A 27811-nucleotide genomic window follows, 5' to 3' on the forward strand; every position below is an offset into this window, starting at 1 on the left:
AGCAAACTCGCATACTTTCCATACACACCCCCAAAGCGCTGGTTTCCTCATTTTTCCAGCGAACACTTGGCGAGAGCCCTTCCTCCGTGACCTCTTCCCCGACCTCAGAGGACGGTTCTGCAGATACAAACGGCGATGAGGAAAACGTGAGTTCCTCACAGTGATAATGCCGCCTGGACCTCATTGCCATTATTATTACTCCAAGCAGCGTCTTTTTAAGCTTTCTGCTCGTGATTTGGACATGAAGCTTTAAAGTGTAGCAAACTCGCATACTTTCCATCCAAACTCAAGCCAATCTCTCCGATATACTTCATCACCTTTGTGGTCATCGCACAGTTCGTGCTCGCCAACCTCGTTGTGGCCGTCATTGTGCAAGCTTTGGAGGACAGCAACAAGGTAATGGTAATTTTGAGCTCAAGAAAGCTTTAATTTTCTTTAAAATGTTCTTGAAAGAGCTTTGTGATAATGCTAAATGTAGGCAAAATAAATAAAAGCGTGTTTATTTCTCTCATTGGTTGGAAAAGTCCACTTAAAAAAGGACCCCATGAAAACTGTTAATCATGGTGGATTATTGGGACACGAACATAGGATAGAACAATTTATTGATTTAACTGCTATTTCTTTGTTTTAATAATTTGTATATATTCACGCATCCATGTTTATTCCTGATGTTCCTTTTGAAAGCAGCTGTTTTGTTCTAATAGAACAATTTATTGATTTAACTGCTATATCTTTGTTTTAATAATTTGTATATATTCATGCATCCATGTTTATTCCTGATTTTCCTTTTGAAAGCAGCTGTTTTGTTCTAATAGAACAATTTATTGATTTAACTGCTATATCTTTGTTTTAATAATTTGTATATATTCATGCATCCATGTTTATTCCTGATTTTCCTTTTGAAAGCAGCTGTTTTGTTCTAAGAACAATTTATGTTCATGTATTCATGTATCTTCATGCCCAAATGTTGTTTTGAAACTGTTATAATAAAATGTCTTATTCTGTGCTCGACCTTTTATTCTTTTTTTCCTCTGAGATTTGCTTCACTGATGCAATGAGGTATTTAAGTTATCCCCACTACAGCAAACATAGTACAACACTACAACAAACACATCGGTCTTTTGAAGACTACCATGTGCTATTAAACCACCCAGTTGCTGAATCGGATTAAACGATCAAAACATATTTGTCACGAAGGATGACATCATATATATATTATAGAATATACAGTGCATCCGGAAAGTATTCATAGCGCTTTACTGTTTCCACATTTTGTTATGTGACAGCCTTATTCCAAAATGGATTCATTATAATAAATAAATTAATTATTTTCCTCAACATTCTACACACAACAACCCATAATGACAAAGTGAAAACTGTTTTTTGCACATTTTTGCAAATCTGTTAAAAATAAAGAAAGAAAACATAACATGTACTTAAGTATTCACATTCTTTGCTCAATACTTTGTTGAAGCACCTTTGGCAGCAATTACAGCCTCAAGTCTTCTTGGGTATGAATCCACAAGCCTGGCACACCTATTTCTGGGCAGGTTCTTCCATTCTACTTTGCAGAACCTCTCAAGTTCCATCAGGTTGGATGGGGAGCATCGGTTCACAGCCATTTTCAGATCTCTCCCGAGATGTTCAATCGGGTTCAGGTCAGGGCTCTGGCTGGGCCACTCAAGGACTTTCACAGAGTTGTGCCGAAGCCACTCCTTTGTTATTATGGCTGTGTGCTTCGGGTTGTTGTCCTGTTGGAAGATGAACCGTCGCCCCAGTCTGAGGTCCGGAGCGCTTTGGAGCATGTTTTCATCGAGGATGTCTCTGTACATTGCTGCATTAAGCTTTCCCTTAATCCTGACTAGTCTCCCAGTTCCTCCCGCTGAAAAACATCCCCACAGCATGATGCTGCCACCACCATGCTTCACTGTAGGGATGGTATTGGCCAGGTGATGAGCTGCGCCTGGTTTCCTCCAGACTGACGCTTGGCATTCAGGCCAAAGAGTTCAATCTTTGTTTCATCAGACCAGAGAATTTTGTTTCTCATGGTCTGAGAGTCCTTCAGGCGGGCTGTCATGTGCTTTTTACTGGGGAGTGGCTTCCGTCTGGCCACTCTACCAAACAGGCCTGATTTGTGGAGCGCTGCAGAGATGGTTGTCCTTTTGGAAGGTTCTCCCCTCTTCATAGAACAACGCTGGAGCTCTGTCAGAGTGACCATCGGGTTCCTGGTCACCTCCCTGACTAAGGCCCTTCTCCCCCGATCGCTCAGTCTGGCTGGGAGGCCAACTCTAGGAAGAATCCTGGTGGTTCCAAATAATACTATGACATCATGTGTCTAGCAGGAGGACGTGTAGAGCTTAATTTTTATTCTAAATAAATGAGTAGACAAACGAGCATTAAGATACATGCTATTGTTCCTCAAGTCTGTTTATATGATCACTTCTGATTCCTCACGTGACTCTTTGATTCAAACATATAATTATCGAGATATGACTTGTAACATCTTTTTTTGTATTACTCTACAGTGTCGTGTCCTGTGCTTTACTCACTTTTGCAATAACATGTAGGATTTACCTAAAGTTTGTGTGTGGATATACATGTATGTGTGTGAGGCTCACCTCCCTATTCTATCTGCAGGTCACATGGTCAGGATATTTTCATCTAGTTACAAAATAACTCAATGAACAAAATGTCAGCTTTGTTCAAGAACCTTTTATAATTTCAGGAATCTGGGACATTTATTGCCAAATATGTATATAACATACAAGGAGTTTGACACGGCGGTTTAAATACACACTCCACAGGACTCATTTAAAACCAAAATTGACCCACTTGTGAATAGATACTATGGATATTAATTATAACTCTCTAGTCAAAAACAAATAAATGGAAAAGCAAAAAAGGAGCCAAGTATTATTAAAAAGGCAAATCGTTTTTCTTCACACTGGAGGTGAGGATAAACATTGCCCATCAGTTCAGACTCTGTTTCAGCACAAAGCACCATAATGTCACGCGGTCACGTGCTCGGGTTTGGAGCGTAAACCTGAGAAACGGACCAACAGTCGCTGACGTCGTCGTCAATAATCACTCCGCTGTTTAACTTCTTTTTGTTTTAGCAAACCATCGGAGCGCGGAAGCGGAGGGATGGAAGGAGACGCGAACCCAAGACGCTGCGCAGCCCGCGTGCAGAAATGCTACAGGAACATCGTGCGGGACAAATATCCGGCATTGAGGCCCGCAGTTTGTGTCCTGGGTAAGAAGTACTGACGGAATTAACGGTTGCAGTTAAGAACCCTGTTTTGTTAACAGTAGTTAACCTAATGTTGAATAGACGTGGAAAAGTGACGTCACTTATAGACCAATTTTCAACGGTTGCCATAGACATCTTCTCTGGGAACATACAAGTTACACACTTTACAGTTGTCATGTTAACAGCCCTTAACAAGGACAAACACATTATTTTATTAATTTGTATGTATTGATACATACTGATTGATACGTATTGTTTGATCAATATAACAACACTATACATGAAACACTTTTCCTGAACAAAAACAGAATACAAAAATAAAATATATTTCAGGGGAAATAAACTATGGAATTAAAAGTGCAGAAACAATATGGACAAATTAGTTTAGGATTCTGTGTTTGTAGGCCATTTTTGTGAATCATTGGAACTTTATGTTCACATTCTGTAACAAGATCTGGCTCTGAGTCCCTTGAATACCTGAAATCAGCTCCGTCTCCCTCCCAGAATGCGCGGTTGCAGATTCCTCTGGTCAATGTGTTTATTCAAACCAAATAACTTCGTTTTGTTAAGCCTGAAATTTGAAAATAAGCCTCCATCAGATAGAACCACCGTCAGATAGAACCATTACATTACATTACATGTCATTTAGCGGACGCTTTTATCCAAAGCGACGTACAATAAGTGCATTCAACCATAGGGTACAAACTCAGGAGAACAAGAAACAAGAAAGTGCAATTTCCTCAAATAAGCCAATTTACAATTTGCTATAGATGAGTGACGTTACAAGTACAATTTAAGTGCTACAATTTGTTAGTCTCTAGTCGAGGTAGAGTCTGAAGAGGTGTGTCTTTAGTTTGCGGTGGAAGATGTGAAGGCTCTCTGCGGTCCTGATGTCTTCAGAGAGCTCGTTCCACCATTTCGGCGCAAGGACAGCGAAGAGTCGAGACCTAGTCGAGTGTTTTGCTCTCAGTGAGGGAGGGACGAGTAGTTTTGCAGATGCAGAGCGGAGAGTGCGGGTTGGAATGTAGGGTTTCACCATGTCCTGGATGTAAGCTGGACCCGATCCATTCACAGCATGGTACGTGAGCACCAATGTTTTGAACTGGATGCGGGCGGCCACCGGTAGCCAGTGAAGAGAGCGGAGGAGTGGAGTAGTGTGGGAGAATTTCGGAAGGTTGAAGACCAGTCGAGCTGCTGCATTCTGAATGAGCTGCAGAGGTCGAATGGCGGTGGCAGGGAGACCAGCCAGGAGGGAGTTGCAGTAGTCCAGGCGGGAGATGACAAGAGCCTGAATCAGTACCTGCGCTGCCTTCTGAGTGCTGCTCAGAAGCCAGCCTTCTGCGCTGCCTTCTGAGCTGCCTTCTGAACCACCGTCAGATAGAACCGCCGTCAGATAGAACCTCCATCAAATAGAACCTCCATCAGATAGAACCTCCGTCAGATAGAACCACCGTCAGATAGAACCGCCGTCAGATAGAACCGCCGTCAGATAGAACCTCCATCAAATAGAACCTCCATCAGATAGAACCTCCATCAGTTAGAACCACCGTCAGATAGAACCTCCGTCAGATAGAACCTCCATCAGATAGAACCTTACAATGTTTTGGCTTCTTGTTTACAGACCACAACTTGTTGAATTCAGCCCTTCGCCCATGCAATCTGTATTCAGCCCCTGTTGCTTTAAAAACGTGTATTTTCGGGAAAAGCAATAATGTTATATGGGCACGGCATCAATCTAACGCATTAGCAACACCAAACACACAGAAACTATTCTGGGATGTTCACATTTGGTCCAGGTCATCATGCTACAAGACTGGCCTAAAAAGCTTTGTATTCAGAAAGGTGTTTCTTACTCTGTTTCACCATGTTTTTACTTTGTTTAATGTAGTTTTATGTTTGTGTTACTCTCTCTGTGGTACTTGATCAGATTCGTATAAATGAAAAGTGCGTTACAAATGAAATGTATTATTATTATTATGACGAAAAAAGAACCCCTTTGCTTAGACTCAGAGGGGTCGGGATTCGGCTGGTTATACTGCTTTGTTTAAATCAACACAGGTTTTTTTTTTTTTTTAAAGATGATGTAGGTTCAACAATTTTACTTGATCACAAATTGTTTCTTACTTTTTAATAGACTGGTAAGATTGATTTATTTAAACCAATACAAACAATTGATGTTCATATTTACTCATTGTTCCACTTTGTTCATGGGTTTCTTAGGTACAAGAAGCGTACAAACATATCACATATCACTTTTGATGTAATTGATTGATTTATCAGATTCATAAACCGATTGCTAAAGAAGGACTTCAGTATTTGCTCAGAATCCATCTGATTCCAATCCACAGTTTATATTGACAACTGCACTACATTTAGAAACAAGCTTCCCAATTGTTTTACAGGTATTTCCCTGGGCTTGATTCTCAAGTTCAAAGTCCCTGCGGCCGCGCGGGAGGACCTCATCCTCGTCGGCTTTCCAGGAGAGATAGTCCTAAACTTCATTCAGGCGATTAGCATCCCTTTCATCATTTCAACCATAATAACAGGCAAGCTGCAATATTATTTCACACCCTGTTAACATTTACAAAATGCTGCGCACACAACTTTTATAAGGAACATACGGGTTGTTTGGGAAGTTGACACATATTGAACCTAAATAAACCTTCAAGCGAGTTCGTATAGTAAGATCTGCTGACAGAACAGAATGTAATTATAATTTAAAATATAATTATATCAGTATATTAACTGATCCTTATTGGTGGAATCTTGCAACACCACAACGGATCTTTCAATTGCTCCTAATACGACACACAGATATGCCTTTCTGTGAGACCTGATGACCCAGGAAGCCGATAGCTGCTTTTTTAAACAGCATTTTAAACAACATTGTCTTCACCTCAAAATTGGAATTCATACCGGTCGGCCTCCCAAACCAAACGAGGTCCAAGGTCCCTTATCTGACAACATGAAGCCGCGCTGCCTGTAAGTACTTATTGAGTCAATCTTGACAACAAATCACAAAACCCGTCCTGCTTTCTTCGACTAAGAACAATATCCAAAATCAAACATATGCTCCCCACGCCTCGACTCAGGAAAAGTAACTATCAAGACCGTTAACTAGTCCTTGTCTCCCCTTCTACCACTTCACGATGCACCAGCTGGTCTTCTCAATGGGTTTATCGGACAACGTCACATCCCCCAAATCTTTTCTCCCCTGGCTCCCAGTTTCTTACGTGTTCTTTTATAGGTTTTTCTGCAGTTGAAACTTCCACAAAAGTAGGACGACGTGCAACAGCCTTATTTTTGTCGACCAGTCTTCTGTCGGTTACTTCAGGTAAGACACATATGTACATCAGTCTTGTAAACAAAGATACTTTCCATTTAACAAAACACACGGCATATGTGGCATTTTAAAATGACTATTTATTTCCTTCTTTGAGCTTGTAAATGTGCGTATTCAATAATCACACATGTCATCATGATAATACAGCACAGCTGTTTCACGCAGGTGACACATTTACTAATATCTTCCGTGATAATCTTCAAGAATGTGTTCCTCCCCATAAGCCTCTCTCACCGCAGACCCGTCACAGGGAAAGGCTCACATATTATTGACCCAGTGACGTGTTGTCTGCAATACTCCTTTTTTTTCTTCTTCTAATTTTTGTGTGAGGCACTGTTGCATTTAGAGTAGTGATTCCTGGTCAGCACATTTGAATCTAGCTGCAGTGTGGTGCTCTCACTGCACACGGAAGATCTACAGCAGACGCTTCTGGTTCTCCGTTGCAGGGTTGATACTGGTTATGTTGATCCAGCCAGGAGTCACTTATGGTGAGACGGGAGAAGATGCAGAGTCTTTCGCCATTGTCGAGGACTTGTTGGATGTATTGTGGTGAGAGGAACATTTATATTTTGACATCATTTCTAGTTTCTCTGCACATTCCCTCCAGCAGGTTTTTAGTTGCAGTGCCTTCATCTCAGAAAAGCCCGTTGAGTTACAGATTTCACGTCCACTAATGTTTTTTCTTAAGTGTAAATAATTTGGTATTTAAGCGGTTCTCCACACAAACGTTCTACAAATGTCACATCTTGTCGTTGATAAAAAAGCTTGAATAATTTACTAACACTGTCAAGCCAGCTGATAAGTGTGACTTTTGCTTTTTTATTTCTAGGAACATTTTACCAAGTAGCCTGTTTGTCTCTTGCTTCCAACGGGTATGTTTGTCATTAAGGCGTATTAATGATCCTCTCTTTCCCTCTAATGTAATTTATGATTTTAACACAATTCGTTTCTATTGTAGCACAACAGTGAGAGGAGGGAAGCAGATAGTAATTCTGGTCTGGAGACGGTAAATGTTTTTTCCACGTCACTAAAAAAGATAACTAATGTTCTATTAATCTAAATGAGTGTCTGGTCTTGTTACAGAATGCGGCGCATTATGTCGAAGGCACCAACACATTGGGGCTGATTTTCTGGTCCTTCGTCTTTGGCCAGATCTTCCACAATGGTGGAAATGAAACAGAAAAAATTAGAGGGACCTTTGCTGCCCTCAGATTTTTCTCAAAATCTTGGCTCCACTATTCTCTGAGGTAGGGCGAAACAACGCACCATTAAAGACATCGTTGCCTTTCTCCATTGAATGCAATTACAGTTTATATTTATGATGAAATATTGAATGCAATACAAATGGGAAGTATTTTCTGCTCAAAGTTTTGCCATTGGAAATAGTAAAATGCTGAAAGGTATTCACTTATATTGAGTTTGAGGTTATTTTCTGAAGTGGGAGAAAGATAGCTGCTCTTTGTTATGTACTAATATATTTATTCGATTCAGACAACTGTGTTTGCCAGTCAGTCCGTTTTTCCTCCCTTGATCTTTTCAGTTTCTTGCCATTTGGAGTGCTGTTTTTGGTCTCAAGCCAGGTCATTGAGTTTCAGGACTGGGAAATAATCTCCAAACTTGGAAAGTTGATTGGAGTAGTTCATGCTGGGTATGTTCACTTTTTTGCTGTTTTATCAATGAAATTACATCACTACTAAAACAAACTTGACTCTTAAATTAAATTACACATTATACAATTTGCTATAGCAAAGTCTAGCGAAAGTTTGTTAAAACAAACCCCCCGAAGCTGTGACAAAATCCCAGCGTGTAATAAGGCGTGAGAGGCGTCTCATTTTTCCTTCCAAACATCACAGTGCCGCTTTAAGTCTCGGATGTGATTGCATTTAAATAACAAGTATCGATGGATTACGCATATATTATGTCTTTCAGGCTTCTTTTCCATGGAGCAGTAGTTTTACCGCTGATCTACTTCTCGTTTACGAAATGTAACCCCTGTGCTGTCCTCAGAAAGGTTTATCCTGCCTTATTGTCTGCATTCCTTAACTCATCCAGGTGAGACGATGTAACACATCACCTGTGAGTTTGTGATCCGGGATTATCAGCGCATTCATCTTCAGAGCTCCATGAGAGATTTACATTTCAAACATTTTCATTTGAGTAGTGCACAAACACAGGATGTCTTGCATTTCTCCAAGCTCTGCCACTTTGACACTCACTTTACAACGTTGTGAAGAGGAACTGGGGGTCGATAGAAGAATCAGTCGCTATATGCTGCCAATCGGGACCAAAATCCACAAGAATGGAACCGCCCTGTACGAAGTGATCGCTGTGGTTTTCATTGCCCAACTCAGTCACATCCATCCGGACACCAGCCAGTTGATAAGCATTTTGTAAGCTGCTCTTCCTGTTCTTTAGTAAATCTCATCATTATCATTACGGACAAAGTTTATATTGAAGATACTAAACCAATGCATGGTACATCTTTCTGAATATGTCTGTTTGATCTGCAGTGTATTAGCAGCTGTGATAGCAGGAACAGAGGGGATCTCATCTACATGGTTCTTGACGACCTTCTTTGTTTTGAGGGCGGTTGGTTTACCAGCAGAGGGCGCCGCCATTCTTGTTGTCATCGATTGGCTCATGTAAGTTGAGCTTTCTGTACTCTATTATTTAGCTTAAAACTAGAAGTTTACCAAATTGCTGATGTACAATAAGGACGATTAAGGATGACACGCGGCGTCCCGTCCAATCAGAAGCATTCAATGGTGTAAACTGGATGTCACTGCATCATCACAAAGTGGCATATATTTCGAAAATCTAAACGTTTTAGGCCAATGCTTAGTAAATGTAGGTGTCACTTTGTTTTATTTAACTTACTGTATATTCTTGATGTGTATGCATGTGTTTGAATTTAATTAATTAATTAAGTTTAGAATTCCGAATAGACCATGCTAAGCCATGTGAGCTGATGTTTCTATTTCTATTTCAATCAGACATTATTAACATAACAATTTGGAAATTGAGGCAAATTTTGTAATTGTTGTTATATGTGATTTAAACTATTGAAGTTTAAGTTCTTAACAGCATTTAAGTGTCACATCGGATAAGTATTTATTGCCTTTGTATTGGTTATTAGTATGTATTAATGCTAAATTAGTCATATATCAGCAAGCTAACAAATATCCTGTTGATTTGTTCAGTCAGCTATACAACAGCCACTTGTATTAGTTTAGTGTTAAAAGAGCTGTGTAAAGCAGCATATATCCTCTGCTGCCATAGTCTGATGTTATCTCTTTCTTTCAGAAAGCCTTGCAACACGGTTGTTAATGTCTTTGGAAACTGCATCGCCGTGGCACTTATTCACGAAGTGTCAAAAAATGATCTAGAAGAGATGATGGAGTCCGGAGAGGAAATGGGAAGGTACAGCTCTTGATGGTGGCGTGCTTATTATTCATATTTGCACCCAGTCCATTTGAATTAAATGAGTTAATCTGATGCAAATTGTTATTACAAGTAGGAATAAGACAAGAAGTTTAAAATGCCTCCTTACACCAGTGATGACCAAGCGGTGCCTTCTCCTGCGAGGATGCATCGCAGCAATGCTGAAGGCCTCCATCAAGAGGACATCGAGCTCCACATCCTCAGTCAGGCCAGTGATGACGCCCTCAACACCCAGCCAGAAACCCCAGCAGTGGAATAAAGTACACAAAGGAGCTCCTCCGGGATGAGGACCAGTCCAAAGAGGAGCGGAGATCCTGTGCCCCCCAAACTTGAATAAAATGACCTCACAAAGACATCAATGACTTTGAAAATTCTTATAATTTTTAGGGATTCAATATGAAGTTTCCCACGGATAAGTGTGCAATTTAATAATTGATGTCACCAATCAGGTTATTGAATCAAATAGAAATGTTGCATAGTTTTTGACTTATTTAATGCAGGACTGAATTGCACATTTGAGCGGTATAAAGGTATTTAATGAATTTGTGAATATTAACGCAAAATGTTCTGAGAGAAAAACTTCCTTTCCTTTATTCATCAGAAAAGCTTTGCACATCTGCAGCCGAGATATAGATATATATAGATACAGTGAAAGCTGAAATGCAGGCAAATCATGTAGGTTTCATATCCTGTTCTAAATATGTTCATAAAATAGACTTTCAGGTGCTGCGACTTTTTCACAAAAATGTTATTCTGCAACTTTGAATCTTTTTAATTCAGTAGCTGTTGATGAGGTGCTTTTCAGGACGCTGTGTGTTGTTTTGGCCACTGCTGTTGGCCTCGCTGAGTTGGTGAGGACCTTCAGCAGGACTGCAAAGGACTGTGGGCACATAGAAAAGAGACATTAACATATATTCACCCCGTATGTAATTCGACCACTGTCTACTGTCAAAGAAGGGGTTTCTCCGCTCCATACTTCATATTATGGAAAAGATGAATTAACCCTTATTTATTCAACCGGAGGGGAAATAAAAGGGCACCAAACACACTGCGCTCTCTTCATTTGCATTCAAAGAATCATAACTAGTGTCAAACCAAAAAAGTCATGGAATTCTGCTAAAAACTCTTTAAATCTCTAAATTATGCTTTTCACCTTGAAGCAGCAGAATTTAACAAATCAATCTCGGTATAACCTGAGTTTAGCAGTGCATGTACTAGTTATAATAAGTTCAGTGCGGTTTTGACTGACATGTAAATACAAGAATGTATAAAAAGTGAGTTATGAGATGAATTGAAGAAGCTTCCTTCCTCTTACCATTACGTTTATTCTCTCAGCTGCTGCAATTCCTCTCATCTTCCTCCCTCTCCTCAATCACACCGAGTCTGTGACAGAAGATACGTTGATCCAGACAAGAACCCCAAAATGATAGGCTTTAATAATCTTAGACTCTTCATGTTAGGAATTGTGCAATGCAGTTCTGTTTTACTTGAAGCTGGCACTGATCATCTCGGGCCGCCAGTTGATTCCGGATCTCGGTCACCTCAGCCTGCAGCATTGCGTTCTGGTCCTGGCTTTGGATAACAAAGTCCTCCAGGCGCTTTGCCATGTCCAGCTCACGCTCGGTTACCTGCTCTATCCCCAGACGGAGCTCTGGTAGCTCCCGAGCATGCTGGGATGTGAATGACATTAAATCAAATTCCAGTCCATTAGCTAAACCTACTTGTCACCAATTAACTTAAGCTGCATGTTTTTTGGAGCTCAATATGGCACCGGGAAAACACACAAACTACACACAGAAAGGCCCACCACCCTGACCGTGAGAGCAGAGATAGTCAACCTGATTCCTTCTAACGCACCACACACAGTCATACTCTCTCACTGCTTACATGGACGCATAACCTGCTGAGTCCAGGAACCCAAATTGTCAAACTAGGACCACTGCTCCTCTTTGTGCTCACAGTATTTGTTGATGAGATAAGTGGTTGGTTGGTCTTCATCTCTTGCTCATTGTCAGCAGAGTTTCAGAACTCGTCTGCCTCTTCAAGGTATGTTTTGCGTGACCAGGACGTCTGTGTGCAGCACTCTGAGTTGTAGTGACTGGTTTCCTCTCTCTCACACTCCTCCGAGTCCGGCCATCCCTGTCCATGTAATCAATGAATAAATATATTACTTATTTAAGTGCCTTACGTCCAATGAAGCTACAGCAATGAATAGATTAAATGAAGAAATGCTATTAAGGCAAGCTGAACATGAAAACATCCATCAAGTTGTGGTCAATTATGCCAGAGTAGATCTGGAGCTAGGCCAGCAGATTGAAATTAATCACAAATATCCAGCTTTTTATCCATAAAGTATCTGGACACAGACACCAGTTTCACTATCAGTCTGATAAGCAGGTAATCAGAGACTTATTAGTATATTCTTTATTCTCATATATATATATATATATATATATATATATATATATATATATATATATATATATATATATATATATATATATATATATATATATATATATATTCTGGATGACTTTCTGGATGACTTTCTTGGCGCCAGGCCAAGAAAACAAGAGATGGTCTTCAGACCGTGAACGCACGACTTCTTCTTTTTCTTCTTCTTCTTCTTCTTCTTCTTCTAATGAAGTGTTTTGCAACTGTTTATTTCACCAAAACACCTCACACGTCTGTACACGTTGCATTCAAATCCGAGCACCGGAGCCCGACGCGACGCGGCGCCCGCAGGTTTGCGCGCCGCTTCCTGGCTGTTGCGGCAGCGCTCATGTGACCGCGCGGGGCGCGCGGGACGCTCGCTCGGAGCAAACGGAAACAAACGCTCTGCGCGTCGGAGCTCCGCGGCTCGCCAGTTTCGTCCGGTGCAGTTGGAGGAGCCCGCTCGGGACTCCCGGAGATGTTTTCGCTGGGGGAGAAGATGGAGTTCCTCGTGGGGAACCCCTTTTCAACGCCCGTCGGGCAGAGAGTCGGTGAGTCGCCGTCGCTTCTTGAAACTCCCGATTCGTTCCCGGTGGCGCTCGGCCGATCAATAATACGCCATCGCGGTGTACGATCGAGTCACACTGATATGAAACATTGCAAAATAATTTACTCCAAATTTGACAGAAACATTAAAAAAAAAAGTCTTCAGAGCCAATGACGCGACAGAGGCGGGACTCGAGCGTCCGATTGTTCGTCTGGTTTTTGCAAGTGAATTGACAGCTGATTTGACGAATCGAGGAGGCGCGTCGTGTTTCCTTCTCGCTTCCTCGATCACTCCGTCGTTTCGTCAAGATGCAGTTTCACATTTAATTGCTAAATTTGTCACTGACGCTCTTCACGCAGCGTGTTTCTCATCAAACAGCTTTGCAACCGGCCGCGTTTCGTTTTTGTCAAGCGAACAAATATACACGAAACTCTCTCGACAGATGCGTGATCGGGACGCGCCAGATGTGGGACAAAATAACACAGAGCCACATGTCACATCTTTTCGTCTTGACTCATGCAAACACTTTCTCACAACGTCACAGAGGCTTCTGAGGCCAATGAGGGCAGAAAGCAGCTGACAGTCACATGCAGCGGAGGGAACCAGGGGGGATGCAAGGGAGGGATTGGAAAAGTGTGTGTGTGTGGGGGGGGGGGGGTGTAAGAGGTGCTGGTGAGGGGTGAAGTGCAAAGAAAACTGGCTTTGTTTGCTAAATAGTTTGGAGGGAAATACGTGTTTAAGCTGTAAAACCGACTTTCTCAATCCGCTTGTGTACAACGAGGTCTAATAATAATAAAAAGCAATGTTATCTGGAGAATACCAATCACTTTACAGGCTTCAGTGTTCGATGTCTGTCTGTGCTCCTCTCGTCGGTTTAAAGTTGATTGGGCCTTGTTAGACCAACACAACAATCAGAATCATTGATCCAACCACGTCAGCACGGCCTTTAACAAGCAGGTTTGATTGTTAAAGGGGCTCTTGACCCAAATTATACAAGGGGACATTGTGGTTTGAAGTCTCACGTATCGCCCAGCCTGTGCAAAGTGTTTTGTGTTGCGTTCATCTGAAGTCTGAGAGCATCATGATAAATTCATCAGGCTCGGCATCGCAACACAACGTGGTTTTCTGGCACACAACTTTACCATTCTTCATCACAGGCAGCTGTTGTTCTGCAAAAACAGGACGCAAACAGCAGAGCAGATGCAGATGGTGACGATGTGATGAAGATATCTGTGCAGTTAACACCTCGACAGCCAAATATCCCATATTCGTATTTCCTTTTAATAAGGGTTTTTCTTTTCACGTTGATCATTGCTTGTGTTTCACAAACATTTTATTTTTCAATAGAAACCATTTTAAAAAACATTGTCTTAGTGTGTAACCTGTGTGATATGATATTGTGTTATTTTTCTATTCCAATATCAGTGCCGCGATATAACTGTAACTTCATGGGATTCCCTCTGTTGACAGAGCGAGCGACCAGCGTCGCTCTGCAGTCCGAAGACTGGGGCCTCAATATGGAGATATGTGACATCATCAACGAGACGGATGAGGGGTACGAGAGTAACCTGGTTTCACGAGAAGCCTCTAACGGTCCACATTGCCTTGCCCTTCTTACCTGCACGCATGTCTTCTGTTGTTTTTTAGCTGATTTATGTATTTCACGCACTCCGTGTTTCTATTTTAACATAATCATCCCTTGTTTATTTTGCGCTGTGCGCGTGTTGACTTTGACAGCCTGTGTGTTGCCAACGTGGTCTCCAAAACCTGTTCGTAAAAATGTATACGAAAATCTTGAACATTTAAATTTGTAACAATACATACGAACTGGCGGTGGTTAACCACGCCCCTTGAGTGAACAACATGGCGGACCATGTCGGATTCTTGAGTAAACGTCTCTCCGCCATGTTGGATCTTTTGAGGGGGTTAGGGTTAGTATTCCATACTTACAAGTTAACATTGATTTCTCGTTAAAAATGCAATCATAACACGTTTATTTTACATGGTTAGACTTCACAAAGTGTGTTTACGGGGTGCAGGTCCCCATTCACTTTGAATAGGTGACGTCATCAGTTGCAGTCCGTATTGATTTAGTATGCATCACTACGAATTTGTATGTTCAAGATTTTCGTATACATTTTTACAAACAGGCTTTGGAGATCAGGCTGGTGTTGGACGTGTTTTGCAATGTAAAAGTTTTTTATTCTCACTATTTTGTGTACGCATTGTAAAGAATCAATATTGTGTAACCTTTTTAATTTCATCTTCCGCATTTACAAAAATGTTTTTATTAATGTGCACTCAACCGTATCAAATAACCCCCCCCCCCCCCAAAAAAAAGAATACTGTTTTGAATTTATCTCTGCACATTTTATTTTTGCCTTTTTTGTGTCACGTCCTGCCTGATTTCTGCTTATTTTCACATTTGTAAGTATCATTTTTTAATTTTTCTCAGGCCCAGAGATGCAGTCAAAGCAATCAAGAAGAGAATCGTGGGAAACAAGAACTTCAGAGAGATCATGTTGGCCCTCACAGTGAGTAGTCACCTGTATGTGATCTCATCCGTTCCGTCGGTGTGAGGTGAGATTCTGGTTCTGATTGACCTTATCGCTTATCGGTGATTTGTAGCTAACTTTTTCACTCTCATGGATTGACTTACATCCACAATTTTTCACTCAGGTTCTTGAGGCCTGCGTGAAGAACTGTGGCCATCGCTTGCACGTTCTTGTTGCATCGCAGGAGTTTATTGAAGGAGTTTTGGTGCGCGCCATTCTGCCCAAATATAACCCCCCAACGGCCCTGCATGACCGGGTGCTCAGCCTCATACAGGTGTGTGGATGCTGCTGCAGAGGGCAATGCATGACAGAAACTAATGTGTGTTTACCTTTGTGATTAGTATGCTGCTTGTTGGGTCAAGTAATTGAATAACCGCGTCTATACAAAAGAAATAAAGAATGCATCTTATCTCATTTTACCATAAGCAAAAGTTTATGTTTATTTTTGCCTGACCATTAGTTCTAAGCCCACAGATAATTTATTTACTAATATAGAACACAGAGGAAGCCAGAAAAGAATTTCAGCGGTATTATGCGGTATTTACGTTCTGTTTGTTTATGTCCCACAGCTTTTAATGTTTGCTAAAGTTGTCTTCTGTTTAATGGCTGCAGGCTCGTACAATGACATTATCAATACTGTTCGTTGGGAATTAAATACCCTCAAACATTCCTCCTCACAGCAGTGATATAATTAGATAACATTGCTGAAGAGGATCAATCCTTTTATTTAGCCTTTAGTTTCCTCTTGTTTTGTTTGTTGCCAGTAGTCTTATTTAACATACGGTTTATGGCCATATGATCCCCAGTCGTGGGCCGATGCCTTTCGGAGCTCTCCCTCCCTAGCGGGGGTGGTGTGCGTCTACGACGACCTGAGGAGACGTGGTCTGGAGTTCCCCATGACAGATCTGGATGCTCTGTCTCCCATCCACACTCCGAATAGGGTGAGAGGAAATAACGCACCAAAGGAAGAGCACCTGCAGGTGTCTTATCTCGCCATTGCACCGCCATTCATTCTCCGTTCATCTCGCAGAGTATCCCAGAAAACAGGACTCCCGATGCAAATCCCGTCGCTGCTCCCACACCAGAGTCCCGACCAGAAGCCCCTTCCAGTGCTCCCACTCAGAGGACGTCACCTGTGGTCCTGTCCAGTGAGGGACCAGCCTCACTCTCTGCAGAACAGGTACACCAGCCTAAAGACAGCATCGGTCACAGACTACACTGAGCAGTGAAGAAAGCTATGACCTTTCAAAGTTTGTGATATTTGTAAAGCCAAGATGAATTTGCATTCACTTTGATTTTGAAAAACCTTTATTAGTTTCAGTCTCGTTCGAAATACCCAGGCTTTAATAGTATACATGGCATTGTAATGTTCAGCATCTTTTGATATGGATTCTTGCTTTACCTCCAGAGCAGCATTTAAAACATTACCATAGACTCAAGTTAAACTGCATCTTAAATGGGGTATGTGGTTCTCAAACGGGGCACTGAATCTTTCAAGTGTCTTGTGGAGAAGAACTGACAATTTGACTTGTAAAATCCTTTTACTTTAACCTGGGATTTGCCTGCTTTTTCATGAGGACACTAAAATAACTAAAACATAACTGTATCACGTGAGTATTAGGCTGTTTCTATTCCTTCATTTTTTGACCACTTTCATTTTTTTTTATGTCCCTTCCAGAAACAGAAGCTCCAACGTGAGCTTGCGCTGGTTAAGGGAAATCTCACAGTGATGAGTGAGCTGCTGAATGAGCTGATACCTGGACAGAGCCAGCAAGAGGATACAGAGCTGCTGCAGGTGTGTCTGTGTGTGTGTGTGTTTGTCTAAATCCATCATCAGCGCTGTTGAAGCATTCTTAGAAGTATGTTGCTGTGTGTCACAGGCCGGCTCATAGCCTGTGGCAAGAATGAGGGGACACAAACACAAAGTATAGGCCAATCAAAAGAAGTTTATTATAAATCAAAAACTAGTAACTTTAAACAAAGAAAAGGAATGAGGTGTGCGAATGTCATAGTGTAAGGTGTATGTAAGGTGCATGGTTGAGTGAATCTGTATGTGTAAACATGACTGAGTGTGAACAACGTAAAACCTTCAAAGGAACAAACAAAACAGGATCATACCTGGAGGAGCAGAGAGCACGAGAGAAGTGGTTAGAGGCCTTCTTATACCTAGAGCCCAGGTGGCTCCAATCGCTAAAGACCCTCCTCTGCCTGCAGGGGGAACCGCCCCTGCAAGGCCGAGGAGGAGCCGTGACATGTGTGTTTTTGTTTTGATGCTGCATTCTACTGTGAAATTATGTTACTTTGTGACTTTATTATCAACTTGCATGCAACATTTGTTTGGTACAATTAGTCAATTGATTTACAAACGCCATGTCTATATTAATCGATACTACATGGGGAAGCAGAGATACCTATTAATTGAACTTCACTTTGATACTCTTTCTCCCGTCAAAGATGGATGATATCCATTTGTTCTATGTAATTAGGGATGATAATGAATTAATCTTGCTGTTATGTGATGTCCAAGCAGCAGCTGTATCTGGTGTGTAAGAGCATGCAGACTCGAGTGGTGGAGCTCATCCCCCAGCTAATGGATGAAGGGTTTGTTGAAGAGCTGCTCGTGGTCAACGATGACCTAAACAATGCCTTCATCCGCTATGAGAGGTGTGCAGCCTAGCTTTATGTTTTGGATCATAAGAGTGTGATATGTATCAGTGCTTTCGTTTCGTAGGGTTTTTTTTAAGCTACTAATCATCTTGCCTCATCTGAACACTTGAGTATAAAGTATGAAAAGTTTGATTGATTATGGATTCAGCCAGGATAATCAATCTATTATAATTGATTTTTAGGTTTGACAGACTGAACAAGGCACAAATTCCAAATGATCAACAGGTGAGAAAGCTTCTCCCGCATCCTCATTTCTACCGCAAGAACAAGCTCACGCACAAGGTGACGACCCACTGTGTTCTGTCCTCACTCTAGCAGAGCTCTGCAACGAGCCCGAGCACCGCCAGCCGCACCCAACCTGCAGTCATCACAGCAACCAGTCAACCTGCAGTCATCACAGCAACCAGCCAACCTGCAGTCATCACAGCAACCAGCCAACCTGCAGTCAGCAGCACCTGCGTCAGTCTGCCGCAGGCAGCCGACCACAGTGAGTAGACATTTTATGACATCTGCTTCGTATGTGCACTCTGTTGCAAATACCAAGTCGGAAACTGGAGTTATGCATTCATTATTTGGGGGAAAACAGGATGTTGGGGCTGAGAATGTTTAAAAGAGTGGGTTCGTAATAACAAACATCACAGTGGCATCAATATGACAACTTGGGAGAAAGGAGAAAATCTCAAATTGCGCTGTTGCACAACATGACGATTTTGAAAGTTTCCTATTTGTACAAAATCACTGTTTTCTGTAAAGATAATTACAAAAAATCTGCCGGAACTTGGATAACAGAATGGAAGAAGGTTTTACATTTTCCTTTAGTTGTGACATCATCTGTAAACATCTGTCTTGCAGAAGAGGAAGGGGAGTTTGACATGTTTGCCCAGACGAGAGGCAGCTCCCTGGCCGAGCAGAGGAAAAGGTGAGCAGTGCTGACAGCATAGCATAGCATGTTGCTCTAACAGTCCAATCTTTAACTCCCGAGCCAAAGACCTGTGTTGAAATGAGTATTTTGTTTAATCTGTCATACACTTCTTTAATTACAATAAATCCTTTCCCCAGTGTCCGGTATGAAGACCCCGGGGCTGTGGAGGGCCTTGCTGGAGCTCTGGACACGAGGTTGCAGGTCACAGGAGGGGTGAGTAAACCACAGAGATAATTGTTAAGTAGAGCTAAAACACAGCGTCACCTTGTCTTAAATACTTTTCCCCTTAGACGGCACCAGCCCAAAACTCTGTGCAGAACGATGTTGGCAAATTGTTATCTGGTGATATGGTGAGAGAAAGCTTCTGCCTTTTAAACAGTGTTTTCTTGAAAAATATCAATTTGATTTGTGATTTACTGCAGGATGATCTATCTTTAATGTGTTGTATTGTGTGTACATGCAGGAAGACCAGTCTTCAGTTAGTGAGGGAGTTTCCAGTGCAGGTAAATTGTTCGGTCTGCGGGTACATTGCAAACATTTTTGTGTAAAAATAATGATTTATAGTTTGTATGCGTCCATGCACACACACACACACACACACACACGTCTAACTACAACTTTTCCTTTCAGAGTTTGATCAGTTTCTGAAAGATCGGGCGAAGGCATCGGACCAAAGCGGACAGGCGATTCGAAGCGCGCCGTCTGGCCGTGGAGGGTGCTCCACGGCCAGACCGCCGCTGCCGCAATCTACCCGGCAACAGGAAAGATCAGACCATCTTTTCTCACTTTGAGTTAGAGGACAAACGAGGCGGCAGGCGGCTGTAAATATCCACATACTCACGGCATTATAATGTTATATGACAATCAATTACAAGCACATACTGCATTACGTCAGGTTCCATCGTCAGACACACCCACACACATAAACCCGACAGTGCGGATCTGCTGCCTACTATCAACTCATTGATTAATGCAATATTTCTTAGTTAATTCCTGCTTTGTTATATTTATGTACCATAGTTTGCACACATTTCTCATTCAATTGAATAGAAAGTGTGTCCAAATTCTCACTGGTAGTATAACTTCCTGTCGCCGTATTTATGAAATATATTATTATAATGTTGATAAACAAAAGCTTAAATTGAAACAATTGTTTAGAGAATAAATATGATGTTGAAATATGTTTGATTTCACGCAGTCATGTGCCTTTGACCGAGGCAGCTGATTTTGTGTAGATGAGAATAAATCGGGTTCTTGTTCTGCAAACATGTTGCTTCTGTCCTCTTTTTTTACAATTATGTTTGCTGTGTCATTATCTAATCTTCCATGATTGGAATTTACCCTGAAGCTCGTTTTATAACTGATATAAGTGCAACCTTTGCGTGACAGAGCTGTTAATTTTAAGTGTGTCAGAGGTCACTGCTCCACCAGATAATTTTTTTTTTTTTTTGCTCATACAAAATCTTCTTGATGACGTCTCAGTTGCTTGAGATCATCACACCGAGGAAATCTGTTTTGAACTTTAGTAGATCTGGTAATCTAAACCTGAATCCAGCTTCTGGCACATGTTTGCTTTGAATCTAGCCATAACACCAGAGCCTTGAAAAAGAATGTGAACTTGCTGTGGCCATGCTCAATAATATGTCTGCTGTTTGTGCTGAAAGGCGCCGATTTCAGTATGTTATTGTTCACAAGCTCAAGGATGTCTGCTGTAGGAGTCTCTGAAGCGCCCAGAGGAAAACCCACAACTCATCCTCCCGTTGTACCGTCCACACCTAAAACCATGACTCCACCATTTAACCGCGTCGTCTTTGTCTGCTGGATTTCCGTTTCTGTCACTCTACGTGGATTTGCATCGTTTGCTTCGAACATTTCAACCCAGATCCAAGCAACTGTCGTTCAAGACGAGGAGGACACAGACGGGAATTCACCGTTTGTGCAGCTGAGAGCAAGTCTGCTGTCCTACTCGCAGCCAGTCCCACCTTACACCCTGCTGACGAACGCTGAGGACTACGCCTACATGCCCGAACCCAGTGACCGACAGCCCTCTCGCCTCCTGCTTCTCCTGGGATCCTCTTTTGACCTGTTCTGGATGTCCATAGAGCAGCCGTCTGAAGGTCATTCGTCCCTGCTTGGGAAATTACCGAATTACACCGCTGCGAGAAAGAAAGTCAACTCGAGTGCTTCTCCAGAGCTGAGAGAGGCTGCGGCAATGAATCGTCAGAAGCTGGCGAAGGAAGCTGCGGATCTGGACCTGAGTTCTCTGTCCTCACGGGTCGCCAGTTCACTCAGACACTGGTTGGTGCGCTCTGCCACTTGTGGATTGAGCTACCAGTGGGTGGATCTGGGTCCGGCTTTCTGGCCACGTTGGGTGCGTCAGACTGATTGTGAAACGTCTGATGGGTTGCACGGTTGTTCTTTTCCAGGTGGGATGGAGTGTGTGCGAGCTCAGACGGCTCGCATAAAGATTCTGGCTTGGCACTGCTTAGAAATCAGAGGGGGAGATGTTTCGAGAGGGAACACATCTGACAGTATGGATGGTAGAATTGAGATGGGGACAGGTGACGTCACAGAGCGGTGCATTTGGAGGCCGGTGCTTTATCCTGTGGTCTCCGCATGCACGTGCTCTTGTAAATGAATGTTTTGCTCACTCTGGCTTAAAACGTTCCATTCCCGTGATATCCCAGATGTTTAAAAGCAGTTTATCATGTCATTAAGTGGTTATTGATAAAATCAAAAACGTGTCAACGGATTTTCCAAACCTAATCATATTTGCTTATAATAGATTAGAAAGGGGTTGCACGTTAATGTTGCTAGCTTTGAGCAGAATTTAATGCAAAATATTTCCTTCTGATGATAAATTGTCGAGTTATTTAGTTACTTAAGCAGCATGCTCTTTTCCCACCTTGATTTGCGAGAGAGTTGACACTCACGTAGTGCTCTATTGTTGCTTCATGGAAGCAGCTGCAAAGTGTCTATGCAGTGAATAAATACTGAAAAGGCTTCTCAATCACTTTTATCCATTCTGTGATGGTCCGGGGCCTTAAAACGGACACATATTTGTTCACAAGCTATCCTCACTGAAATTCAAGTTTCTATGTGTCTGGTGTCAGCAACCGTATACCGACCTTTGGTACAGCTGTATATTCTCTTATTACTTATCGGTTATTGATGGCCGACTTTTTACATGTCTTTTTGTCAGCTTTTGTCACAATTAGCCTGCCTGTACTTTTCCTGTACTAACGATTAGTACAGGAAAATCTTATAGATATTGATGTACTATTGAATGGTCACCTCAATAGCCGATGTCTGCTGACTTTCTTATAGTCATAAATAAAGCCAGAGATAGATGTTTTCTATATTTAACCATTGATCATTTTAACTATTGGTATCCTAATAACGCTGTTTAAAATATGTGTACTGTGTGTTCCCATGTCTATTTAGCAGTTGTGTTTGCAATAAATAAAAACTGAAATGCTGAAATGTTTTGCCCATCTTGCCCCCCCCCCACTCATATCAATAATACCTCAATAAGCCATTCCTCCCACATCCACGACCAGATTTCGACCAGATTAGTTACTTGTCTCTCGTTTGACAGTATATTCCACCATTTGCACAGACATGGTTAACATTTTGTCCGAGCGGCCATGAAGGCAGCATTGCGGTACATCCCACCTGCGCTGAATAGTGTACACAGACAAGATGGCAGCTTCACTGGAAGACGAGTTTGAAGACGCGCCTGATGTCGAGCCGTTAGAGCCAACCCTGAAGAATATCATCGAACAGAAATCTTTGAAATGGATATTTGTGGGGGGGAAGGGCGGTGTTGGTAAAACGACATGCAGGTAGGTTGAACGCGAATGCCTTTGGCTCTTGCACAAGCTAACTAGCTAGCTAGCTTAGCTGCAACCTGAGCCTGACGTGGATTTTTCTGTTAACGAAGGCTTTCACACAATACCAATATAATGAGCAGTAACCTTAGATCAAAGTCACAGGTTTAAGGTTTAAAAGACCATCCCGTTACACGGAGGACAGCAGTTATCCAGCGTTAGCGGAATTTATTGTAATACTGTCAAGCACTGTCACCAGCTAACGTTAGCTAGCTGACTATAATTCTTGACTTTCTCAAGTGGTTTGACAGACCCGATGCAGGATGCCACCGGTGGTTTTCTTCTGTCTTGTGTGTCTTAACTTTTTTTTAGCTTGTGAAGCTAATAGAGTCAATTTAAGTTTTGCTGCTCAATAGACAGCTGACGTTATCCCTGGGTAACATATAAACTTGCGCAAGTTTGCTTGCTTGCTAGCTAGCTAGCGTTAGCTGTTAATTTTTGCGTAACGTTGTTTATAAACTGGCAAGTTGCGCGAACAGTCTTTGGAGTCCTGGACCTAAGATGATAAATTAATGAATATAAAAAATCAATAAGAGCGAAATATGCAACATCTAACGGTAAGTAGTAACTTAAAGGTCCATCTGACAGTTACAGGCAGTCGCAGCGGGCACCTAATGTTAATCATCTTACTTCAAGTTACTTTATCACTGCACTTAACTTCATACAACTTTCAAGATTAAAAGTATCCCGTGATGTTTTTCTAGTTGCAGTTTGGCTGTCCAGCTCGCTTCCGTCAGGGAGAGTGTCCTCATCATTTCCACCGATCCTGCTCATAACATCTCGGATGCTTTTGACCAGAAGTTCTCCAAGGTGCCAACTAAGGTCAAGGGTTATGAGAACCTCTTTGCGATGGTGAGTGGCACTTTTTTTCGGGCTACATTTGAGCTTAATTTGTTTTCACCATTTTTTCTCAAAACAGAAATCTGGACTTGTTATGGCATAAAAGGTTGGGGTGTCCCTGATAACATTAATTGGTGTCTCTGTGCCATTTAATCGTCTTGCCAGTGAGCCAACAGGCACCTTTATGGCCTTTCAAATGAGTAAACAAGACAAAATGTTTAACATATGGTACTCCTATAATCATGTGGATGCAGGTCATGTATACAGTTAATAAAGATAATACAAAAAAAACGCATACATAAAGCAAAATCCTGGTTAACCTTAATACGCTATTATCAAAAATAACATCTGTGTGCTATAACCGTGTGACCGAAAGCTAGCATGAACAGTACCAGGACCCTGCAACAGAAGGGTCACTACTGTTATTTACACCAGCTGTGCAATGCATCTATTTCCCCTTTTGCTTCTTGCCGTTTCCCCCAAAATAGGTGGACCTGTGGATAGAAAAATAGGAGCATTTGTTAACAGAGAGGTTTATTTATGCTGTGTGAGTGAACATGTGGTAACTATATCTCTAGTGTCACAAGGAGAGTCGATTCCACATCTGCGTCCCAAACACAAAGCATCACTGTGTAGCTAAACTGACCTGCCGGAGGCCTTAAAATCATTTAATGTTGCACAAGCCCTCAGTTTGAAATTTAGCTGATTACTTGTGCCTGTGTGGGTGCAGGAGATTGACCCAAGCCTGGGTGTGGCAGAGCTGCCCGATGAGTTCTTTGAAGAGGACAACATGCTCAGCATGGGAAAGAAGATGATGCAGGAGGCCATGAGCGCCTTCCCTGGCATCGACGAGGCCATGAGCTATGCGGAGGTCATGAGGTAAGACATGGTCACTGGAAAACCAGATAACATATACAAGACATATTTAAACCTTTTAAACCTTTTTGACTGATTAAATAAAGAAATGAGAGTGTTCTACTAACTCTACTAACTCGGCACTCACGTCTGCTTGACCCTCAGGCTAGTGAAAGGAATGAACTTCTCAGTGGTGGTGTTTGACACTGCCCCTACTGGTCACACACTGCGGCTGCTCAACTTTCCAACGATCGTGGAGCGTGGTCTGGGTCGGCTCATGCAGATAAAGAATCAGATCAGCCCTTTCATTTCTCAGGTAAGGAAGAGACGAGCAGATCCTCTCACTTGTTGGTGTAGTCATTTTTATTGGAGGGTTATTTTATAAAAAGTTTTATAAAAGTTCTACAAAGATGCTGCTGAAGTAGAAGTAACGCTGCTACAAAGTAATTCAAGATATTTATTGTCATGTGTACAGTTTAACAGAGTTACTCTGTACATTGACATGGAAGTGGACAAGTAATGAATAAACAAACAAATCCAAGTTTTGCATTCAAATAATGAATTAATGCATTTTTCCACATGGAATATTAGTTGTGATGAAATCTCCTTGTGTGACTTCTCTGTTTCCCCCTCACTGTTGGTAGATGTGTAACATGCTGGGCCTGGGTGACATGAACGCAGACCAGCTGGCATCTAAGCTGGAGGAGACTCTGCCGGTCATCCGCTCAGTCAGTGAGCAGTTCAAAGATCCCGTGAGTCCCTCTAGTTGCTTTTATGTTACATATTGAAGTACTTGCTTTGCTCAACACAGACTTTTCAAACTACACTTAGTCACTGAAGTCTTTCTGTGGCTCTCTTGCTGATGAACAAAAGATATATTTATACATTTCATTGTTGCCGGACTAAGTCAGATGTTATGCTCACATCCTAGTTCTATTTTATATATTTTACTCTCATTGCAACTCTCTATTGTGTTCAAATTATTATTTGTTTTTTTACATCAGCATTAGGTAGGTAATAGAATTTAAAGGAATTTTATAGCAACCGAGCACCTAATATTAAAAGCTTTCTGTAAACTCGTATTTTCTTCTGCCCTTTCCTCGTCTCCATCAGGAACAGACCACCTTTATCTGTGTTTGTATCGCCGAGTTCCTCTCTCTGTATGAGACGGAGCGCCTCATCCAGGAGCTTGCAAAGTGCCGCATCGACACGCACAACATCATCGTCAACCAACTTGTTTTCCCTGAATCAGAGAGGCCGTGCAAAATGTGTGAAGCCCGCCACAAAATCCAGTCCAAATATTTAGATCAGGTACGAGTCCTTTTAGTTTTATGTGGTTTTGAGAATGCTGCTGCATGTTCTGTGCCTCATTAATGGTCTGTCCACTCCCTACAGATGGAGGACCTCTATGAAGACTTCCACATAGTCAAGCTACCGCTGCTGCCCCATGAGGTTCGGGGGGCTGACAAGGTCAACACGTTCTCTAAGCAACTTCTGGAACCCTACAAACCCCCAAACAAATGAACACCCTCCCTGCAGGACCTCCGTTCTCCCTCCTCCAGACTACACTTTAACAGTTTGAACTCGCCTCCTCTGAGCCCCCCCCCACACACACACACACACACACACACACACACACACACACACACACACACACACACACAACAAAGCCTCAAACAAACCCTGCAGTAACAGCCTCAAGTTCCTCGGTCAGTCATCCAGACCACTGCAACAGCAGGACACAAGTCCTTGTTGAAGGGGAGCTGATGAACTCACACATACAAATACTTAACCTTCTATATTGTAAGAGAAGTACTCTTTCACCTCCTTTCCTTCACAGTATGTGTGTGGCAGATGTACTACTCTTACTTAAAGCATTTCACTTTTTCTCGACAAAAAACTCGTCCATCATTCAGGCAGCAGTGTGTGTCCTCCGTGACGGTGCTGTGTAGTCCAGGATAGAAGCAGCTTTCAGATGGTTTGTGTTTATGCTTTTTCTTATTCTACGTAGTTGTCGCTATTCTCCAGTTTGACTTTTGCCCAAAAGTTGATTCAAATGTATTTCTCACAAATCCGGAACTTACATTAAAATGTCTATAGTCAGCGTTTGATCGCTGAGCTAATTTTAAAAAAATCTGGAAAGATCATCGCAGTCCGTAGTGTGTATTTTACCGGTTAGCAAATCAATAGTTCTCACGTTATGAGCCTGGTGTTATGCAGTAACCTAATGTCAATGAGATTTTGAATCAAGTTAAGAGTTATACATAATATATATCATTGTTTGAACTGGACAGTCTTAACGGCTCATGTTAAATATTCAAGCCACTGCAGCTGCCTCAGGGTTTTTGTTGGAGACACTGGTTTGGGGAGATAAAGGCAAACATGTGAGCGCAGCAGGAAGACAAGTTTGTGACAGCTCTAGTTTCACAAACAAATACTCAAACATTTTGTTTGCAGACAATTAAATGGACAAACTATTCAAATACATTGTTGGCCTTATTCTTAGTGCGTTGTTAATAAAAATATATAGAATGTTGCAGGAATAAAATATGGAACGAATGAATGAATGAACTTCATTGACAGAAGGAAGGGACTTGTAAAATCACAGCATCTTTGCCCTGGTTATTAAATACTTGACTGGTAATTCCAACAGGATGTTACATCATCAAAATTATCTCATTCTTGTCACTGAATGCTTTTGGGTCAATAATCTGTTTTCTATAGATATTCTTTTAATTCTGTTCCAAGTGTTAATTAAAAAAAAAAAAACTTGCCTACCCCGAGACCCGTTTGTCCTTTTTATTTAGACACTGCTGCACAAAGCAGACAACACAAGGCCTCCTAATCAACCTTCAGCACCACAGTTGAGTGAATGGTTCTAATGAAATAACTTACAACGGATGAAGATGCCCCACAGGGAAACAAAGCGACACACAAACGATTCCTTGAGAATATTAAAGCCACATCAGGAGCCACTGCCTAAAATAGCCAAAGACACCCGAAGAAGTCATTAAGTCTGTTGTTGTAAAATATGTCCTGGTGGGAAAGTGCCTCGGTAACGTGCGGGA

General features: G+C 41.8%; 4 protein-coding genes and 2 long non-coding RNA genes across 9 annotated transcripts; 5 read left to right on the plus strand and 1 right to left on the minus strand.

Moving 5' to 3' along the window:
• The first annotated feature begins 3025 nt into the window (after positions 1-3025).
• LOC144383287 (uncharacterized) lies at positions 3026-7203 on the plus strand. Its single transcript, XR_013450647.1, has 3 exons — positions 3026-3253; positions 5653-6584; positions 7040-7203. It is a non-coding gene; the product is annotated as an uncharacterized LOC144383287 (long non-coding RNA).
• A 225-nt stretch (positions 7204-7428) lies between these two features.
• LOC120824780 (excitatory amino acid transporter 3-like) lies at positions 7429-10389 on the plus strand. The gene is made up of 8 exons (XM_078080322.1): positions 7429-7465; positions 7552-7599; positions 7677-7840; positions 8134-8241; positions 8789-8983; positions 9104-9235; positions 9897-10013; positions 10149-10389. The coding sequence occupies exons 5-8, from the start codon at positions 8862-8864 to the stop codon at positions 10291-10293; spliced, it is 516 nt and encodes a 171-aa protein (XP_077936448.1). The 5' UTR covers positions 7429-7465; positions 7552-7599; positions 7677-7840; positions 8134-8241; positions 8789-8861; the 3' UTR covers positions 10294-10389.
• Positions 10390-10513: 124 nt separating this feature from the next.
• Positions 10514-11657, minus strand: LOC120824846 (uncharacterized). Its single transcript, XR_005713053.2, has 3 exons — positions 11522-11657; positions 11350-11417; positions 10514-10914 (listed from the first exon to the last, which is right to left on the minus strand). It is a non-coding gene; the product is annotated as an uncharacterized LOC120824846 (long non-coding RNA).
• A 1074-nt stretch (positions 11658-12731) lies between these two features.
• On the plus strand, positions 12732-20424 carry LOC120824785 (target of Myb1 membrane trafficking protein). 4 transcript variants are annotated; one of them, XM_040185848.2, is made up of 15 exons: positions 12732-13018; positions 14485-14569; positions 15470-15548; positions 15694-15843; positions 16376-16510; positions 16600-16749; positions 17248-17364; positions 18100-18233; positions 18419-18461; positions 18552-18723; positions 19089-19155; positions 19296-19371; positions 19449-19508; positions 19622-19661; positions 19789-20424. In XM_040185848.2, exons 1-15 carry the CDS (start codon positions 12946-12948, stop codon positions 19947-19949), a joined length of 1542 nt encoding a protein of 513 aa, XP_040041782.2. In that variant the 5' UTR covers positions 12732-12945; the 3' UTR covers positions 19950-20424. The 4 variants fall into 4 exon arrangements, with proteins under 4 accessions (XP_040041782.2, XP_040041783.2, XP_040041784.2 ...); XM_040185849.2 differs by having other exon boundaries at positions 12733-13018; positions 18555-18723; XM_040185850.2 differs by lacking the exon at positions 15694-15843 and having other exon boundaries at positions 12733-13018.
• A 264-nt stretch (positions 20425-20688) lies between these two features.
• Positions 20689-22627, plus strand: LOC120824812 (noggin-3-like). The gene has a single exon (XM_040185894.2). It carries the CDS (start codon positions 20837-20839, stop codon positions 21794-21796), a length of 960 nt encoding a protein of 319 aa, XP_040041828.2. The 5' UTR covers positions 20689-20836; the 3' UTR covers positions 21797-22627.
• Positions 22628-22732: 105 nt separating this feature from the next.
• Positions 22733-27526, plus strand: get3 (guided entry of tail-anchored proteins factor 3, ATPase). Its single transcript, XM_040185886.2, has 7 exons — positions 22733-23003; positions 23753-23900; positions 24619-24767; positions 24909-25059; positions 25388-25495; positions 25857-26054; positions 26139-27526. Exons 1-7 carry the CDS (start codon positions 22861-22863, stop codon positions 26265-26267), a joined length of 1026 nt encoding a protein of 341 aa, XP_040041820.1. The 5' UTR covers positions 22733-22860; the 3' UTR covers positions 26268-27526.
• The last annotated feature ends 285 nt before the right edge of the window (positions 27527-27811 follow it).

This window comes from Gasterosteus aculeatus, chromosome 9 (genome assembly GCF_964276395.1).
Source record: "Gasterosteus aculeatus chromosome 9, fGasAcu3.hap1.1, whole genome shotgun sequence".
Lineage (NCBI taxonomy): Eukaryota > Metazoa > Chordata > Actinopteri > Perciformes > Gasterosteidae > Gasterosteus > Gasterosteus aculeatus.